The following is an 18,914-nucleotide window of genomic DNA, read 5'->3' as shown; positions in this document are numbered from 1 at the left end:
AGGTCTTTCAGAGATGCCCTCGACAAGGGTTCAAACGGCGGCTTCTGCAATGCTCTTAGCACCAGGTTGAGATTCCACGCAGGCACCACTGAGTGCAGAGGAGGGCGCAGGTGATTAACTCCCTTGAGAAAGCGCACCACATCTGGCTGCGAAGCCAGGGAAGCACCCTTCAGGCGGCCCCTGAAGCAAGCCAGAGCCGCTACCTGGACTTTAAGGGAACTGAGCGACAGGCCTTTCTCCAGACCTTCTTGCAGGAACGCCAACACTGAAGAAATTGGAGCCGTGAAGGGAGAAAGAGAGCCTGCTTCACACCACGCTGCAAAGATACGCCAAACCCTGGCGTAAGCAGTAGAAGTAGAGCGCTTCCTCGCTCTTAGCATAGTGGCGATAACCTTGTCTGAGAAGCCCTTCTTCCTCAGACGCTGCCGCTCAATAGCCAGGCCGTAAGACCAAAGGGGGAGGGATCCTCCATCACCACGGGACCCTGATGTAACAGGCCCTGCTCCACTGTCAGCCGCAGAGGATCGTCGACTGAGAGCCTGATCAAGTCCGCATACCAGGGACGCCTGGGCCAATCCGGACCCACCAGGATTACTCTGCCGGGATGCCTTGCCACCCGGTCTAGCACCCTGCCCAACATGGGCCAGGGCGGGAACACATAGAGGAGCTCTTGTGTCGGCCACTGTTGGAGGAGAGCATCTACTCCCAGGGATCGAGGGTCCCGTCCTCTGCTGAAAAAACGCGGCACTTGGCAATTGGCCGATGACGCCATCAGATCTAGGCTCGGCTGGCCCCAGCGCTTCGTGATGTCCAAGAACGCCCGAGCAGATAGCTGCCACTCTCCGGGCTCCAAGGTATGGCGACTGAGAAAGTCCGCCTTGACATTCATGACTCCGGCAATGTGGGCCGCTGAAAGCTGCTCCAGGTTCGCTTCCGCCCACTGGCAAAGATTCATAGCCTCCTTGGCTAGAGGGGCGCTCTTGGTACCTCCCTGGCGGTTGACATAGGCCACAGCCGTGGCATTGTCCGACAGGGCCCGTACAGGCTTCAACACCAGTACCGGGATGAACTCCAAAAGCGCCAACCGAATGGCTCTGAGTTCCAGGAGGTTGATAGACCACTTTGCTTCTGCAGGAGACCAGAGCCCCTGCGCTGTCCTTCCCAAGCAGTGGGCTCCCCAGCCCGACAACGAGGCGTCCGTCGTGACGACAATCCACTCTGGGGTCACCAGAGGCATTCCCGCAGACAACTTGTCTGTCTGCATCCACCAGCTCAGCGCCTTGCGCACTGCTGGATCCAAGGGAAGGCGCACAGCATAATCCTCCGACATCGGAGTCCAGCGCTGCAGCAGGGAGTGTTGTAGTGGTCTCATATGAGCCCTGGCCCAGGGCACTACTTCCATCGTGGCCGTCATAGAGCCCAACAGCTGCACATAGTCCCAAGCCCGAAGAGGAGAGGCTACTAGGAACTGGTCCACCTGAGCCTGAAGTTTGACAATCCGATTGTCTGGCAGGAACACTCTGCCCACTTGGGTGTCGAATCGAACTCCCAGATACTCCAGGGACTGAGTCGGGCGCAGCTGGCTCTTCTCCCAGTTGATGATCCATCCCAGGGAGCTCAAAAGAGCAACTACCCGGTCCACAGCTTTGCCGCACTCTGCATAAGAGGGGGCTCGGATCAACCAGTCGTCCAGATAAGGATGGACTTGTACTCCTTCCTTTCGCAGGAAGGCCGCTATGACCACCATTACTTTGGAAAAGGTCCGCGGAGCAGTAGCCAACCCGAACGGGAGGGCTCTGAACTGGAAGTGTCGGCCCAGGACTGCAAAACGCAGAAAGCGTTGATGAGGAGGCCAGATGGGAATATGCAGGTACGCTTCCTTGATGTCCAAGGATGCCAGGTACTCCCCTGCCTTCACTGCCGCTATAACAGAGCGGAGAGTCTCCATGCGAAAGTGCCGCACTTTCAAGGCCCGATTGACCCCTTTGAGGTCGAGGACAGGCCGGACAGAACCTCCTTTCTTTGGTACCACAAAGTAAATGGAGTAACGCCCCTTGCCAAGCTGACTTTCTGGCACCGGAACGACCGCACCCAGGCGGATCAGATTGTCCAAAGTCTGCTGCACTGCCACAGCTTTGACCGGAGACTTGCAGGGAGAGAGTACAAACCCGTCTCTTAAGGGTCGGCAGAACTCTAGCTTGTAGCCGTCTCTGATGACTTCCAGCACCCAAGCGTCTGAAGTTATTGTGGTCCACTCGCCCAGAAACGAGGACAGCCGTCCTCCAATCTGCACTGGGGCGTGGACCAAGACCCCGTCATTGGGTACGAGACCCTGGGGGAGGACCGGAGGGAGCACCTCCGGGACGGCGGTCTCTGCGAAAGGAATGCTGCTTGGGGGAGAAATTCCTCTTAAAGGAAGAGGGGGCAGAAGAACCCGACCTGCCCGGGCGGTACCGACGGGCTTCCTGAAAACGTCATCTGGAGGTACCGGGACGAGCACTAGCCCGAGCCCTGACCTCTGGTAACTTCTTGCCCTTAGACGTGCCGAGATCGGTCACGATTCTGTCCAGCTCGACCCCAAAGAGCAGCTTGCCTTTAAAAGGCAATCTAGCCAGGCGGGATTTAGAGGCGTGGTCAGCAGACCAATGTTTCAGCCAAAGCCACCGCCGCGCAGAGACTGTCTGAGCCATGCCTTTAGCTGAGGCTCTCAAGACATCATACAGCAAGTCTGCCAAATAGGCTAAGCCCGATTCCAGGGCTGGCCAATCAGCCCTCAAGGAATGATCCGAGGAGGAAGCCCGCTGCACCATAGTCAGGCACGCCCTGGCCACATAGGAGCCGCAAACTGAGGCCTGCAAACTTAAAGCAGCCGCCTCAAAGGACGACCTTAAGGCCGCCTCCAATCTCCTGTCTTGGGCGTCCTTTAGGGCCGTGCCACCTTCCACCGGCAATGCCGTTTTCTTAGTCACCGCAGTGATTAAAGAATCCACGGTAGGCCACAGATAGGCCTCACGTTCACTCACAGCCAAAGGATAGAGGCGGGACATAGCCCTAGCCACTTTAAGGCTCGCTTCTGGGACATCCCATTGAGCCGAAATTAAGGTGTGCATGGCATCATGCACGTGGAAGGTTCTAGGCGGGCGCTTCGTCCCCAGCATAATGGCAGAGCCAACAGGGGCTGAGGGAGAGACGTCCTCCGGAGAGGATATCTTCAAAGTGTCCAGGGCCTGTAACAACAGGTTGGGCAAATCCTCTGGGCGAAAAAGTCGCGCTGCAGAGGGGTCATCCGCTCCATCCGAGCGGGGATCCGTCTCCTCCAAGGAATCCGCAAAGGACCGTTGGGAGACCTCAGACACGCTGCCCTCATCTACATCGGAGGAGACTAATTCCTCCAAGGCCTGGGAATCAACCCGAGGGCGTTTACCTCTGGGAACCTCAACCTCTTTACCAGACGAGGGAGCGGGGGCAGCGTTGTGCATGAGGAAGGCCTGATGCAGCAGCAAAACAAACTCGGGGGGAGAAACCCCCCAGACTGTGCACTCCCGCAGCCTGGGCAACAGCCCTAGGCGCGCTCTCAACCGGCGCTCGCAACAGCGGGGGAGAGACATGCTGCGCATCCAAAATGGCGTCCGGCGCGAAACTCCGCGAAGGAGCCGCGCGGGAAGAACGGCTCTTAACTTTAGCCGCTTCTGTGCTGTCGCCCAAATTAAGGGCGTTCATGGCATTAATGTCTCCAACCTCAAGGGCGGCCCAAGAAGAAGCCGTCCGAGCCGCGTGGCCGGCCAAGATGGCGGAGGCGAGGAGCGGGGGATGGGCGTTTATGGCGGGAAAAACCGCCACGCCGGAGGAAGGACCGGGACATTCATCGGTCACGAAACTGTCACCCAACAAGGGCGAATCAGGCTTTAAGACCCCCGCATCCCCTCTAGAAGCGCTCAAGCGACCCGGGGAGCGACTCTTTGCGCCCTCGCCCTCCGACGCCATGTGCCACGAGGAGAAGAATCGGGGAACCCCCGCCCGCTATAAAAAGGTAAAAATTACCTGCTGTCCGCTCCGAGTTGTAACGACCTGGTGTCCCAGTGAGTAGCTGCAATAGACGCTTAAATAAACGTCGAAATAAACGCCTTTAAAGACGTTTAAAATTTTTTTTTTTTTTTTTTAACGGAGCCAGCGGGAGGGGGGCGAAAAGGAGGGACCTGGCACCACCAGGTTTGCACTTGCTCAAAAGAGCCCTCAACCCCAGGCACTCAACAAAACCTAAAAATTAGGCTTGGAGGCCTAGCCAGAGCTGCTGCTGTGTGTGACCACCACCTGCTGAGATAGAGAACATACTGAGGAGTTTCCGGCAGCACATGACCACATATAGGGAGGCAAAAGTTTGCTCTCTATCTCCACCTGCTGGTAGATGGACACAACCACCAGTCTATGGATTGATCAGCTTGATGATATGGAAAACACTCTTACCTCACTAGACCGAGTATCACAGCTCCGGTCCTGCAGAAGAATCTCAAGAAAAAAACCTCTTTTCCAAGATCGCTGCGCTAAAGCGCGACGCGACTAATTATTTTTTTATTTTTTACGCTGTGAGGAAAGCAGAGGCAAAAGAGGTAAATAAAAACACTCCGGAGGCTCAGATAAGTGGGAAAGGCAGGGAAAGGCGAACCAATGTGCCTGCATCCACTGAGTGGGAAAGGACAGGGAAAAGCAAGCTAATATGTCCACATCCACGGGGGCATGGGTAAGGCAGGGAAAGGGCTAACCTATGTGCCTTCAAAGTGAAGCTGCTATAGCCTCTAACACCCCGGCTAACAACTGGCAAGCCAGGAGCCACCCCCCAGGCAGATTTTTGATGGAGCTCGAAGAAGCTGCTGCCACCCTGCTTGGGGAGATAGAGAATACTGAAGAGGCAGTGGAGCTAGCTGGCCATGAGGCACTGTGAAAAGTTGAGTGCTCTCTATCTCCCCCTGCTGGTTGATGGACACAACCCATACGTAATGGCTTCATCTGCTTGATGACAAGGAATGCATATATAATCCACCCACTTGCTGCCCAAACACTAAAATCTAGAGCTCATTAAGGAATAAAAACATACAATCTTACCTTATACAGCTGTAGTGTTTAAAAGTGCTGGCTGCCTTCTGACATTCTAGACAGAGCTGAATGGCCCCAGGATAATCCTCTTCCTTACAGCAAAAAATGAATACCAGAAAATCATACTTTGAAAAAAGGTATAGTTTTGAATAACAGTCCAACAATTTAAATTCTACAATTTTTGTTATTCAGTGCTAATGCAGTAGTGCAAATTGGTAACTGACAGCATTGATTCGATATTATATAACTCACCTAATAAGTTACTTTACTCACCATGAGGTCCTTTTACCAAGCTGTGGTAAAAGGGGCTCTGCGCTAGCAGCGGGAGCCATTTTTGCTGAGGGCTGAAGCCCTTTTTACCACAGCGGGCATAAAGAGCGAAAAAAGAAATGGCCATGCGGTATGATTTCACTTACTGCATGGCCATGCAGAGGGGAGCACTTACCGACACCTACTGCTGTGGTTAAAAAAAATAGGGACCTATTTTCCCTAGCACCAGACATGGTGCACACTGGGGCTGAATTACCACCAGAGCCTGCACTGGGCTGGCGGTAGCTCTACATTGGCACATGGTAAGCCCACAGTGAGCTTACCGCCGCTTTGCAAAAGTGCCCCTATGTTAATAACAGTGAAACCACTGTTCACTCAATGATTTTTGCATGATGTAAGACTTGAAATTAAACCCAAAGATGATATATCATTAGGAAAAGTGGCGAGAATTTTCAGGCTGAAAACATGTTATGCATATGTCTTGTTCTATAATCCCCTTAGATACCTGAGGCTATTACATTTTACATCAGAACGATATACAGCTGAAAGTTTGATTGACAGTGTTCCAGCTCCATAGTTTGTCTACAGCAAGTTAACAGATACAACACCGCTGGAATATTTTTCAAGCCTGTATTAATGCCAAGTTTGCATGGCAATAATTCCACACCTTTGACCAATATAGGCACAGCAGTGTAAAAAAAATGTTGTAACATATTTTGCCATTTGAAGGAATAAGATGTTGTGTCACATTACAATGATTCAGAATTTTACAATGTTGTTCAAATCAACAAGGTTGGCCAATCCTATCATTTCAAATCTGCCAGTCTCTGGTGCTACCACATAAAGCAAAGAAAAAAAATTGCAATGTGTTCTAATCACTGCAAAATATTTGAATTGCACGTCTATGCTTTAACTCACATCAGCTGAAATATAAAACTGATAAAATAAGATATTGCCACCCAGAAGAAGGGAATATATATGTTGTCCCAAGGTATCTTGGTACCTACACATAAAAAGGGCAATAATTGCTATTTTATTTGAATTTCCTCTGATTTGCAGAAACATGCCAACTGACAAATGAACCCTAGCATATCCAAATAAACTGTATGAGTGTTACTTCAGTTTACATAGCTTGCCTGCACTGCCAAACATGTTAAATATATGTCACCCCCATTCTATAAATTCATCAAACAGATATAGGCCTCCTTAAATTAACTGATGTAAATTATTTCCAGTTGTTTTCATCTGCTTTATAATGGCCTATTAATTGTATCCTTATTTATTTGTGCAACTTTGATACACCACCATTTGAAAACACACCCTGGCAGTGAACAAGAAAATAGAACCATCAAAAAGCATAATAGATTACACCATTAATAACCGCTACGATTTAAACATAAGAATTGAGTTATGCAGTAGAACTAGTAAGAGACAATTATTTTTAGCGATTTAGAAACAAGCCAATGTATTAACGTATTATTTACCGCAGGTCTTATTTTATACAGTGGGCCTATTTACTAATAATAACTGTAATGCTGCTAAATACAGCAGTACACTTTAGTAAACCTAGCCCTAAGTCTGAGATTCTACAGTTCCAGCAAAAGGAAGAAAGACTGGAGAATAATATATAAATGTGTTTATACAAGTTTAAAAAATGACACCTACCTCTAACATTTCACTTAAGCGCACATCAGTTCTTTGCTAAAAACAAGCAAATAAATAATTTAAGCAGAGATATCAACTGCAACAGAGACATATAACAAAAATATATAATAAGATGTTTGCTGTACCAGTGTTTTAATTGTTCTCAGAGACTTTAGCAATCCAATAAGCAATTGCCGTTTTCTTTGATTTGCAAGAAGACCCAGACTAGCTTGAGTAAAACCTTCTTTTGCTATATTCAAGTGCCTACAAAGATGAACATCAAAAAGATAGAATCCTTTTAGCTGCTACACAAAACATTCTCTCTTCTATTTAATAGCATTTTTAATACAGTACAGTATTATATAATATCAGTGAAGACAGTCTATAATCATCAAGCACCGAATCATCAAGTAATATAACCACAGCAAGTATGATGTACTTTTTAGGAGCTAGCTGAAGAAAAACAAAATTGGAAGTAATTTATATTCAGAACTGGTGGCATCTTGATTGAGTTCCTCCACAAATCTACTAAGCTTGCAGAACTATTAGTTTTCACTTTCTAAACTGCATTTAAATGATGGAACTGATTGACAGCCTGATATTCTTGTCTTAAAGCTAGGAGCAAACAGTACATGTAAATGAACTAATTCTCTTATTTATTGTAAAAACGTTATGTCAGATTTATGCAAATGCAAGATATTTCCTTTCAAAATCTGCAAAGTGTTATTAAAATCGGGAGTTCACTCACCTTCTTCCATTTGTACAAATGACAGCAGCTAGCTGAAGGCTTGTCTGTAATGATGTAACTCGGTCAAGTTCCTATAAATCAAGCAGTAGGTAAGGTTAGAGTTCACTGACTACAGATCTGTTGGACGTACACCAAGAAATTCTGAAACAACACGCAGGTATTTGCAGATCCACATCTTCACCTCCAGAACACTTTGTGAATGCACGTCTGTTGCTTATGAAGTGAACTGGGCCAACAGCTGACGAAAAATGGTGTGTATGATGTTCATACCTGCCAGCTTGACATTAGTCAGTAGGTAATCATCAGAAATAGTGACACACTCAGGCTTATATGTGTATCACTATCTTAGAAGTTTCACTGCTCAACAGGAAAAACTATATATTGTTTTGAAACTGTTACTCTTGATTTTTGGATGGTTGGTAATCTTTCTGAACAAAAAGGTATTAATGCTTTAAATGTATATATATATATATATATATATATATATATATATATATATATATACACACACACACACACACACACACACACACAATCAGCCACCACTGCTCAAATAAGTAATAAGTGAAGTTTGTGCCAGCTTTTAAGATGGCCAGGTGGCCCTGGCTGTCTGTCTAGATTTGACTGTAGCCTTTGATCTGATGGATCATTCTTGACTTTCGCAAAGACTATCGGATTTTGAGATTAAAAGCCAGGTCTTAAATCTGATTTAAATCTTTTCTAACTGACCACTCCTCCTTTGATGATTTCTCCAGTTCAAAGTCATTATTGCATAAGATGCTTTATGGGGTCCCTCGAGGATCAATCTTTCTTTGTTTTGTTTTTTTAAGTCCTTTGGCAGTCATTAGGACTGCAGTAATACTACAAATTTCTATACAGATATCATTTTGGTGTGGGGTTTTTTTTTTGTTACTTTTCTTTGTGTTCTAGATCTGGGTCTATTGCAACTTTGCCTGGTCAAAGTTGCCCTCTGGTTGCTCCTAAAGATTCCAAGATGGAGTTATACTGGGGCTTACTGCAGGACGTTGTTTCTTTTCAGCATTTTGACTTTGTGGTTCCAGTTTCCCATTATGGGAAAGAGGAAAATGTGCGTCTCAGGTGGCTCCCAGTAAACCAGGGATACCACCACCAATTCGCCAGATGAACCTAGAGAAATTTTGGGCATTGATCAATCCCAAAGCTGTGGCTTCTTCTGCTCCACCATGGCTAGTGAGCTGTGGAAGCAGTGAGGAAAGGGTTTCACCCAACTCTGCGCAGCAGATTGCGCCACTGCAACCGGGAAGTGAGGCTGCAAAGGCACACAAGTGTCCCAGTTCTGTAGCTGTGCTCCAATGATTCAGAGTCTCTGCTGGGGAGCCTGCCTCTTGTGGTATCCACCCCTAGAGAAGTGGGCCATTCCTCAGAGAATGGATGGATTCACTTCACCAATGCCAATCTCAAAGAGAACAATCCAAGATGGGGTACAGGAACGTCCTAGTGGAATGTTAAAGGAGTTAGAGAAAACTGCGGTCATAACAGAAGACTTTAGATCACGCACAGTCTCCCAGAGTATCTCCAAGGTTAAGGAATTGATGGTAAAGGAGCTTGAAGATATTAGATCTATTTCTCAATTGGTTGTGGAACATTCACAGGAATTATATGAGTTTAACATCAAAGTATGCTCTCTGGAGGGGAAATCTACTACTACTACTACAAATCAATTCTATAGCGCTACCAGTCGTACACAGCGCTTCACAATTTAACATGAAGAAAAGACAGTCCCTGCTCAAAAGAGCTTACAATCTAAGGAGATAACTCAAACATTTGCTAGAGACCATGTTTTTTGCATAAGAAAGTGGAGTATATGGAAAATCTAATACTATGAAATAATTTGCACATCTTGAATTTTCCCAAGTTGCCTTTGGTGGCCCTGTAGATATGGTGAAGTAGTAAACCTTTAAAATCCCACCGGAATCTCTGCTACTAATTGTGCATACAATTTGGTACTGAAAAGCTCAACGATGGGAGATAGTCATCAGCAACTTGGTCAGGTGAGTTTTGACCTTACAGGATTTCCGGAATCTTCCATCAAGATAGTAACACAGAGAACAACTATAATTGTGACTTTTGCGATAGAGATGGACCAAAACAATGTATTACATCTTTACTTCAGAAATATTAATGATTTATGTTTTGGATCAATAGTGCAAATTTTTTCTGATCTTTCAAAAATTCCCCAAAAGAGACACCAGGAATTCTTGGCTCTCTGTCCCAGAGTGTTGGCTCTAGGGGCAAACTCTACTTTGAAGCCTTCCTTGTTCATATGTGGTATTGTTTCAGAATACATCCTATGGGGGGGTTAGATCCAAAGCCGTTGATAAGTTTGTTTGTTTGTTTTTTGTTGTTGTTTTTTTTAAGAGGCTAGGGAGGATGTATAAGTTCAGCGTTAGTCTCTGGAGTGATGATACACTATAAGGGCAGGCTGAAGGGCAGCTTGGGGTTTATTTAGATTTCTTTACATCTTTTTTATTTCCTGTATTTTGGAATCTTTATTACCTGTATATTGTGGGCAAATGTTATTAGTTAATTACCTTTTGTGTTTTTTTTCCTTTGGAAAACATTTCTAATTTTCCTGTTATGAAAGTTTGTTTCTGAAGTGATGTAATATTGAAGGTTCTATAAATAAATGTGTTTTTTAAGATGCCATTAATTGCCTTGTTCCCCCTACTGTAAATCCAATCTTGTGGGATACCCCAATGCAGATATTAAACGCCTTTCAATATCTTGGAGTCATCTTTGATACTGATTTATCCTTCAGATCTCGTGTTTCAGCAGTCATGCCGATTTTCTAGCATTTAGCTAACTATGTTCAGTTTGAAGATTTTTTGATTTTAATACTTTGCATCTGCTTCTTCTTGCATTTTATGTCCTGTTTTATTATTGTAATGTTGTATATGCAGGTATTCCTCACTATCAACAAAAGCGCCTTCAACTTCTAAAAATACGTTGGCCAGGTTGTTATATAAGATCAATTGGTTTGATCATATTTCCCCTATTTTCCGGAATTTATATTGGTTGCCTGTTCATTATCACTTTAAGTACAAGATTCTAGTCCTTACCCATACAGCTCTTTATGAAGGAATTCCTCCTTATCTCCACTCATTGACTACTCCCTATGTATCAGGACAGTCTCTTCATTCATTAAATGAACGTTTAGTCCTTCTGCCTCCTACTCATACTCACCTGGAATCAACATGTAGTTCAGTTTCCTTATTCCTTGCTCTGTCTTTACGGAATAACTTACTTAGGCCATTATGTAAGGAACTGTCTTTGAAAAACTAATGCTATGTTGAAGTCTCATTTTTGTAAGTTGATCTATAGCACTTAACAGTGTCTGAATCTCCACTCATGAGTCACCATCCCAAAAAGACTGTTTCAATCATTGTTATGTAATTTATCTCTTTTTATGAGTGACTTTCCTGTCCCCAATTGGAGCTCCTTTTCGTTGCTTTTATTAAGTTGTTCTATTTTCTTTTATTTGTAAACCACTTTGGCCTATATATTCAGAAAAGGCAGTATATCAAGCTGTATTAAACATAGCAGAATAAATCAGTCACACAAAGTGGGCAACATCATCTAATGATAACAGACAGAAAGCTCTCTTGGAGCTCAAAAACTACTATACGTTTTCAGTGTGCATGGAAGTTCTTATGCAGCCGCCTTCATGAAAACCTTCTCGATCATACAGTTTAGATATAACTTTAGAAGAAGGAAGGAGAGAGAGAATGTATGCCTTAATAATTCTAGTTTCTACAGAAAATTCCAAGTACAGATAAGCGAATTTGCTCTGTCAACAAGCAGGAAAAAAAAATCAGTCACTCAAGTGGAAACTCCCAAGCAGAGTTAGAGAGACCATACCAACAGGAAAACTATAAAGAGCTTATAAACAACTGGTATCCTATTCCTCAGAGTGAGCTGAATCTTGTTCTATAACTTGGAGAAAGTAGAAAGATGGGACAGCTGACATTTTAAGAAAAAAGACTTTTTAGAATGGGTTAACCAAAATCATTGTTTCTTCTGAAAGCACTGTCCAAGCATCTGTGGGAAATCAACATACGTGTTTAATTTAATTTATGAAAATACTAGTAAGAAATGCCCGTTTCTGGAAAAAATGAAACGGGCGCTAGCAGAGTAATCCCCCCCCCCCCCCGTCCTCCCTCCCGAGTTGCAGACACCCCCTCCGTGCCTCCATTCCGAGTTGCACACCTCTCCTCTTCCTCCGTTCGTCCCTCAGTGACGTGGTTGTGAGGGCCGCCCCACCCTCAACATCGCGTTTTGACGCGAGGGCCGCCCCGCCCTCAACATCATCACGTTTTGACGCGAGGGCGGAGCTACAGTGACTGGAGCCTGCAGGCCAAACCGGATATCTCGGGCGCCTCAAGTTTCCGGCTTGAGGCTTCAAAGTGCCTTTTATATATATAGATCTGCTTAACTGCCTTTCCTAATCAACCAACGAGGTGGTGAACAGACTAAAAATGTAAAATAAAATAATTTAAATAACAGTAAAGACTTGGAAACAACCAATCTAACTGAACAAACAAACAAACAAAAACCCAGGATCAAAAGCAGTGGTAAAGAGGTGGGCTTTAAGTTTGGACTTGAAAACGGCCAAAGAGGGGGCTAGACGTACAGGCTCGGGAAGTTTATTCCAGGCGTAAGGTGCAGCAAGATAAAAGTAACGGAGTCTGGAATTAGCAGTAGAGGAGAAGGGAACAGATAAGAGAGATTTGTCAACAGAACGGAGTACCCGAGGAGGGGGGCGTAGGGAGAGACAAGCGTTGAGTGGTACTGGGGAGCGGTAGAGTGAAAACACTTATAGGTCAATCAGAGAAGTTTGAATTGAATGCGGAAACGGATAGGGAGCCAGTGAAGTGACTTAAGGAGAGGGCTAATGTGAGCATAGCAACTTTGGCGGAAAATGAGTCGCGCAACAGAGTTTTGGACTGATTGAAGAGGACAGAGATGGCTAAGAGGGAGACTGGTGAGAAGCAGGTTACAATAATCAAGACGAGAGGTGACAACAGTGTGAATAAGGGTTCTGGTAGAGTGCTCAGAGATGAAGGGACAGATTTTGCTGATGTTACAGAGAAAGAAACGACAGGTTTTGGCAATTTGCTGAATGTGAGCAAAGGAGAGAGAGGAGTCAAAGATGACCCCAAGGTTACAAGCAGATGATACAGGGAGAATGAGAGTGCCATCCACAGAAATAGAGAAAGGGGGGAGAGGAGAGGTAGGTTTAGGGGGAAAGATGAGAAGCTCGGTTTTGGCCATATTAAGTTTCAGATGACGTTGAGACATTCAGGCAGCGATGTCAGATAGGCAGGTTGAACGTTTGGTCTGGATGCTGGTTGAGATTTCGGGGGTAGAGAGGTAGATTTGGGAGTCATCAGCATAGAGATGGTATTGAAAGCTATGGGATGATATCAGAGAGCCAAGGGAAGAAGTGTAGATGGAGAACAGGAGAGGACCGAGAACAGAACCCTGAGGTACACCGATTGGTAGAGGGATAGAAGTGGAAGAGGATCCACCAGAATGTACACTAAAGGTGCGAAGCGAGAGGTAGGAGGAGAACCAGGAAAGAACAGAGCCCTGGAATCCAAATGAAGACAACGTATCAAGGAGTAGGCTGTGATCAACAGTGTCAAAAGCGGCGGATACTACTACTACTTAACATTTCTAGAGCGCTACTAGGGTTACGCAGCGCTGTACAATTTAACAAAGAGAGACAGTCCCTGCTCAAAGAGCTTACAATCTAATAGACAAGTGAACGGTCGGTCCGATAGGGGCAGTCAAATTGGGGCAGTCTGGATTCACTGAACGGTAAGGGTTAGGTGCCGAACGCAGCATTGAAGAGGTGGGCTTTAAGCAAAGACTGGAAGACGGGCAGAGAGGGGGCAGGGAGGGGATAGATCAGGGCTGTGCTAGATCATCCTTCTTGATCATCCTCTCTGTTTGGTTTCTATTTGTGTTTGAGTGGGTTATTCTTCTGTTTAGCTGTGACTACTAGTGCCGCCCAGAGCAGGCTCTCTGTGTGGCATGAGTGGGCTGTTCTTCCATTTACCTGTGTCTACTAGCACAGCCCTGAGCTTCCTCTCTGTTTGTGTTTGAGTGGGTGGTGGTTTAGTCGTGACTACTAGCTTTGCCTTGAGCTGCCTCTCTGTGTGGCACGAGTGGATAGCTCTTCCGTTTAGCTGGGACTACTAGCTCAGCCCTGAGCTACCTCTGTGTGATTTCTGTTTGTCTCGGTTAGGACCATTCGTTTATATCTGTGGTTCTAGCACAGATATCTGAGCTGCCTCCCTGTGTGGTTTTCTTATCTTTTACTTGTGGTTTCTACCATGCGAGTCTAAGTGGGGTTGTCCTTTCCCCTTTAGTTTTTTTGTGCCTGTGTGTAGGGTCTTTTGACCCCTTGTTTGTGGCTCTGTTTAGTGCAGGGTGTGAGCACTGGTTGAGCAGTACTTGCTCAAGAGATTCTGTTTTGTTTCTTTTTCCCTTCTTTCTGGTATGAGTGGGTTCCAGTTCAGCCTTGCGGCCCCATATTAGTGTCCTCCCTTTGTTCCTTGTTCCTGCTTTTGTCAAGTTCCATTTCTGGTTTTCGCTTTAGCCAGGCTCTGGTTTCACCTCTCTTGAGTGTGCTCTCTTTGCCATGTCTGGAATCTTGTCTGATTCAGTGTCTGGTTCACCTCTTCTCTGCACCTCCCCAGAGGACTTGTGTGCTGCAGCCCAAGGGCTCACCATCCCAGGTTCCATGACAGGTATGAGGAAAGGCCAACCTCGAGAAGCTAGGGCTGTTTCTATGTCAAATCTAGTACTGGCCCGCTTGACACCTTCATTCATCATGGTTCTGACTCAACCCAGGCTGCAACTGCAGGGGTGCTAGGAGGTTCCTTAGCAAATGGAGAACCTCCATTTCCCTTAGCCCTATATGTAACACTTTGTTCAGAGAACCACATACAGCATCCCTGCCCCATGTTGTTGCTGGTGGAGGAGGAGCAGCAAATTGTGGTCCTGTTGGATGACTACAGCCTGGAAACATTGGTTTGGAGAGTTTGCAATCTGTGGGAATTGCCACCAACTGCCATGGGTTCAAAGTTCAGGAGCTGGAAGACTAGCCCTAGCTGAAGCGGCTGCATACCAACTGAAGCACACAGTTGAAGGATCTACTTTATCCTCTTATAAACCACAAGTAGTAATGCCTGAAACAATGTAACATGCTACTGATGGTTTAAAGAAAGCAGTATCACAGTCTTCCATTTCTTGATAGTATAATCTGTGTTTAGTGAATTTAATTTATTCTGTCATCTCACCATAATTTAAAATTAATGTTTTTTAATATAAATTTTTCTCATTATATCAATGTTTTCTTTAATTTATGTGATTATTTTTTTTTTTAGTTTTGCCTATGCTATTCATCATTTTAGTTTTGATTTGTGTTCATTATTCTTTAATTGGTATATTACAAGTTTTGTGTACTGCATTTCTTTATTGATTGGTATATGTTTTTAGACATTTTTTTGTTTTTGTGTGTTTTACGTAGAACCCCTGACACAGGCATTACACTGAAAGACAGGCTGTGTTAGGTGTCCAATCTTTGATTTCTCTAATGCACAGCCAGACCTCAATGTTTGGGTGCGCCTAGGGATGGGACTGGGTGGGCATCACCCAGGCATTTCCTCTCTGTCTTCCCCCCCCCCCCCCCCCCCAATAAAGATAAATACCTTGGCTGGCAGGAATCTCTGGGTCTCGCCAGTGGAAGAATTTTCTGGAGTCCCCCAAGGCCCAAGAAATCTCATCTGTGTGCCAGTTGCCAGCACATATCTAGCCGCCAACACCAGCACTGTCCCACGCATGCTGAGTTCAACCAGCATCCCCGTGCACACATGCGAATGGTGCCAACTGAACCAATCATGTGTAATAGTTGGGGGTGGGGGTGGGGGCAGTGCCGGTGTCAGTGACTGGAAACACGCTGCTGACTGCTGTGGGGTTGAAACTGCTCAGGGAACTCCAGGCAGAAAGGACTCCTTAGCTAGCAGGGTCTAGGGAGCCCCACCAGCTACACCAACAATGTGCGTCGCCACTGGGTGGGCCTGAAGTGAAACTGGGTGGGCCCTTGCCCACCCATAGCTACGCCACTGCCCCTAACACTGTGGCTGACTACACTTTTTTAGTGTGTATTAAAGAAAATTTAACAGATCAATTTTAAGTTGCTCAGTTAGCCACATTGACAGAAATAACTTCTAAACATGCAGTTAAGATAACTAATCTAGAGAAAAAGTTGGAAGATTTGGGTTTACAGATGTCTAAATTGGAATTGGTTGATATAGAGGGGCATAATCGAACGCCCATTTGTAAAAACGTCCATCTCCGAGAACGGGTCCGTGAAGGGGCGGGCCGAATCGTATTTTCGAAAAAGATGGACGTTTATCTTTGGTTTCGAAAATACGGTTTGTGCCGGGCAAATGCATAGGATTTGGGCGGTTTTTGAGCTAGGCGTTTTTGTTTTTCAGCAATAATCGAAACCAAAGCGCCCCAGCTCAAAAACGAACAAATCCAAGGCATTTGGTCGTGGGAGGGGCCAGCATTGGTAGTGTTCTGGTCCCCCTGAGTTGCCTCTATGCCAGCCTCAAATATCATCCCAAGCTCCATGACAGCAGTATGCAGGTCCCCCGAGCAAATTTAGTTTAGTTGGTACTGCCCGGACCCATGCAGAGAGCAAAAATCGGATTAAAAAAAAAACATGCAAGTGCAGTTGGGGACGTTCAAATTAAAAAAAATAGTAAAAGGGAGATTTGAACCAGCCACCTTCTGATTCCCCGGCCATTGCTCTAAGCACTGCACCACATGAATCAGTTGTTTAGACGTCCTTCCCTTTCCATTAAGTCCCTCCAAGTTTCTGTCAGCCAATCACAGCTCATTTAGCTGACATGATGTCAGCTAAACGAGCTGTGATTGGCTGACAGAAACTTGGAGGGACTTAATGGAAAGGGAAGAACATCTAAACAGCTGATTCATGTGGTGCAGTGCTTAGAGCACTGGCCGGGGAATCAGAAGGTGGCTGGTTCAAATCTCCCTTTTACTATTTTTTTTAATTTGGACATCCCCAACTGTACTTGCATGGTTTTTTTTTTTTCATCCGATTTTTGCTCTCTGCATGGGTCCGGGCAGCACCAACTAAACTAAATTTGCTCGGGGGACCTGCATACTGCTGTCATAGAGCTAGGGATGATATTTGAGGCTGGCATAGAGGCTGGAAAAAAAAGTGTTTAAAGTTCAGGTTTTTTTGGTGGGAGGGGGTTAGTGACCACTGGGGGAGTCAGGGGAGGTCATCCCCGATTCCCTCCATTGGTCATCTGGTCATTTAGGGCACTTTTTTGGGACCTGTTCGTGAAAAAACAGGGTCCAGAAAAAGTGTCCTAAATTCTGGCTAAAAACGCCTTTATTTTTTTGATTATCGGCCGAGCGCGCCCATCTCTCCTCAGTCGATAACCACGCCCCAGTCCCGCCTTCACCATGCCTCCAACACGCCCCCTTCAACTTTATGCGTTCCCGCGACGGAGTGCAGTTGGAAACGCCCAAAATCGGCTTTCGATTATACCGATTTGGGCACCCACAAGAGAAAGACGTCCATCTCCCGATTTAGGTCGGAATTTGGGCGTTTTTCTCTTTCGAAAATAAGCTGGATAGCTTTAATGAAAAATAGAAGTTTTAGAAAATATAACCAGGTCAAGAAATTTGAAATTTATAAAATTTCCAAACAAGACAGGCGTATCTGCTAGAGAAATACTGCAAAGATTTCTGAAGGAGACTTTGAAATTATTATCTAGCCCAAGGATGACAGGTGCTTATTATGTACCATCTATAACTGAAGACTAATCTGACATTTCATCTGCTTTTTGGACAACTTGAATAGTTCTGACCACTTGGATGTTCGGAAGGATAAATTGCCAAGTAGTTACACTTATTGGGACCTTTGCACAATTATCTGATCGTGATTTGGTTTTGAAGCAGTTCATCAGAGTTAGACAGTTGTTGTTCTGTAATTTAAAATTTAGATATTTCCTGACATGGCAAGAGCCACTCAGAGCCGTCAATGTCAATTTCTTTTGCTAACATCGAAGGTATAGCAGACCGGGTAACAACTAATCTGAAATATATTACTAGCTATTATTGGTTTGGGGAGAGTGGGCCCCTCAGGCACTGCCCTATTAAAAGACTGGTCAGTCCTCCAGTGAAGAAGTGCACTTGGTCAGTGGAGACTTTCTTTCTCAGCCTGACTGGTGAAAGTATTCTGGTTCTTCTGATGCAATAGGAGTAGATGACAACTTATTAGTTGAACTGCACGAGTACTCTTGGGAAATACTGATCACCATGGCTCGAGTTGCTCTGATAAAAAATTGAAAGTGTCAGCTCAGACCAATGCTGTCACTGCATCTCAAAAAAGATATAGTGGAATTAGAAAAGGTACAGAGAAGGGCAACGAAAATGATAAAGGGGATGACTTCTCTATGAGGAAAGGCAAAAGCGGCTAGGGCTCTTCAGCTTGGAGAAAAGATGGCAGAAGGGAGATATGATAGAGGTCTATAAAATAATGAGTGGAGTAGAATGGGTAGACATAAATCACTTGTTTGCTCTTTCCAAAAATACTAGGACTAGGGCACACGCAATGAAGCTACAAAGTAGTAAATTTAAAACGAATCAGAGAAATATTTCTTCACTCAAAGTGTAATTAAACTCAGGAATTCATTGCCAAGAATACAGTAAAAGCAGTTAGCTTAGTGGGGTTTAAAAAGGTTTGGATGGCTTCCTAAAGGAAAAGTCCATAGACCATTATTTATATGGACTTGGGGAAAATCCACTGCTTATTTCTAGAATAAGCAGCTTAAAATGTAGTGTACTGTTTTGGGATCTTGCCAGGTACTTTTGACCTGGATTGGCCACTGTTGAAAACAGGATGCTGGGCTTGATGGACGTTCGGTCTGTCCCAGTATGGCAATACTAATGTACTTATATACTTAGTAGTAAAACAGGCCCGTTTCTGACACAAATGAAACGGGCGCTAGCAAGGTTTTCCTCGGAGTGTGTATGTTTGAGAGAGTATGTGTGAGATTGACTGTGTGTGTGA

The 18,914-nt window shown here is 45.2% G+C and overlaps 1 protein-coding gene across 8 annotated transcripts in view; it reads right to left on the bottom strand.

Annotated features, from left to right (window-relative positions):
* Positions 1-18,914, bottom strand: part of VPS50 (VPS50 subunit of EARP/GARPII complex) — a 463,388-nt gene that overhangs the window by 274,237 nt on the left and 170,237 nt on the right. For all 8 annotated transcript variants that reach the window (XM_030200504.1, XM_030200521.1, XM_030200476.1 and 5 more), the window contains 4 exons: positions 7,754-7,824; positions 7,152-7,269; positions 7,027-7,062; positions 5,101-5,183 (listed from right to left, as the gene is read on the bottom strand). In XM_030200504.1, the coding sequence (XP_030056364.1) occupies positions 5,101-5,183; positions 7,027-7,062; positions 7,152-7,269; positions 7,754-7,824 (308 nt within the window). The remainder of the gene's footprint in view (positions 1-5,100; positions 5,184-7,026; positions 7,063-7,151; positions 7,270-7,753; positions 7,825-18,914) is intronic.

This window comes from Microcaecilia unicolor, chromosome 1 (assembly GCF_901765095.1).
Source record: "Microcaecilia unicolor chromosome 1, aMicUni1.1, whole genome shotgun sequence".
NCBI lineage: Eukaryota > Metazoa > Chordata > Amphibia > Gymnophiona > Siphonopidae > Microcaecilia > Microcaecilia unicolor.
Note: the sequence above shows the minus strand (reverse complement) of the source record. Positions and strands in the feature narration are given on the sequence as shown.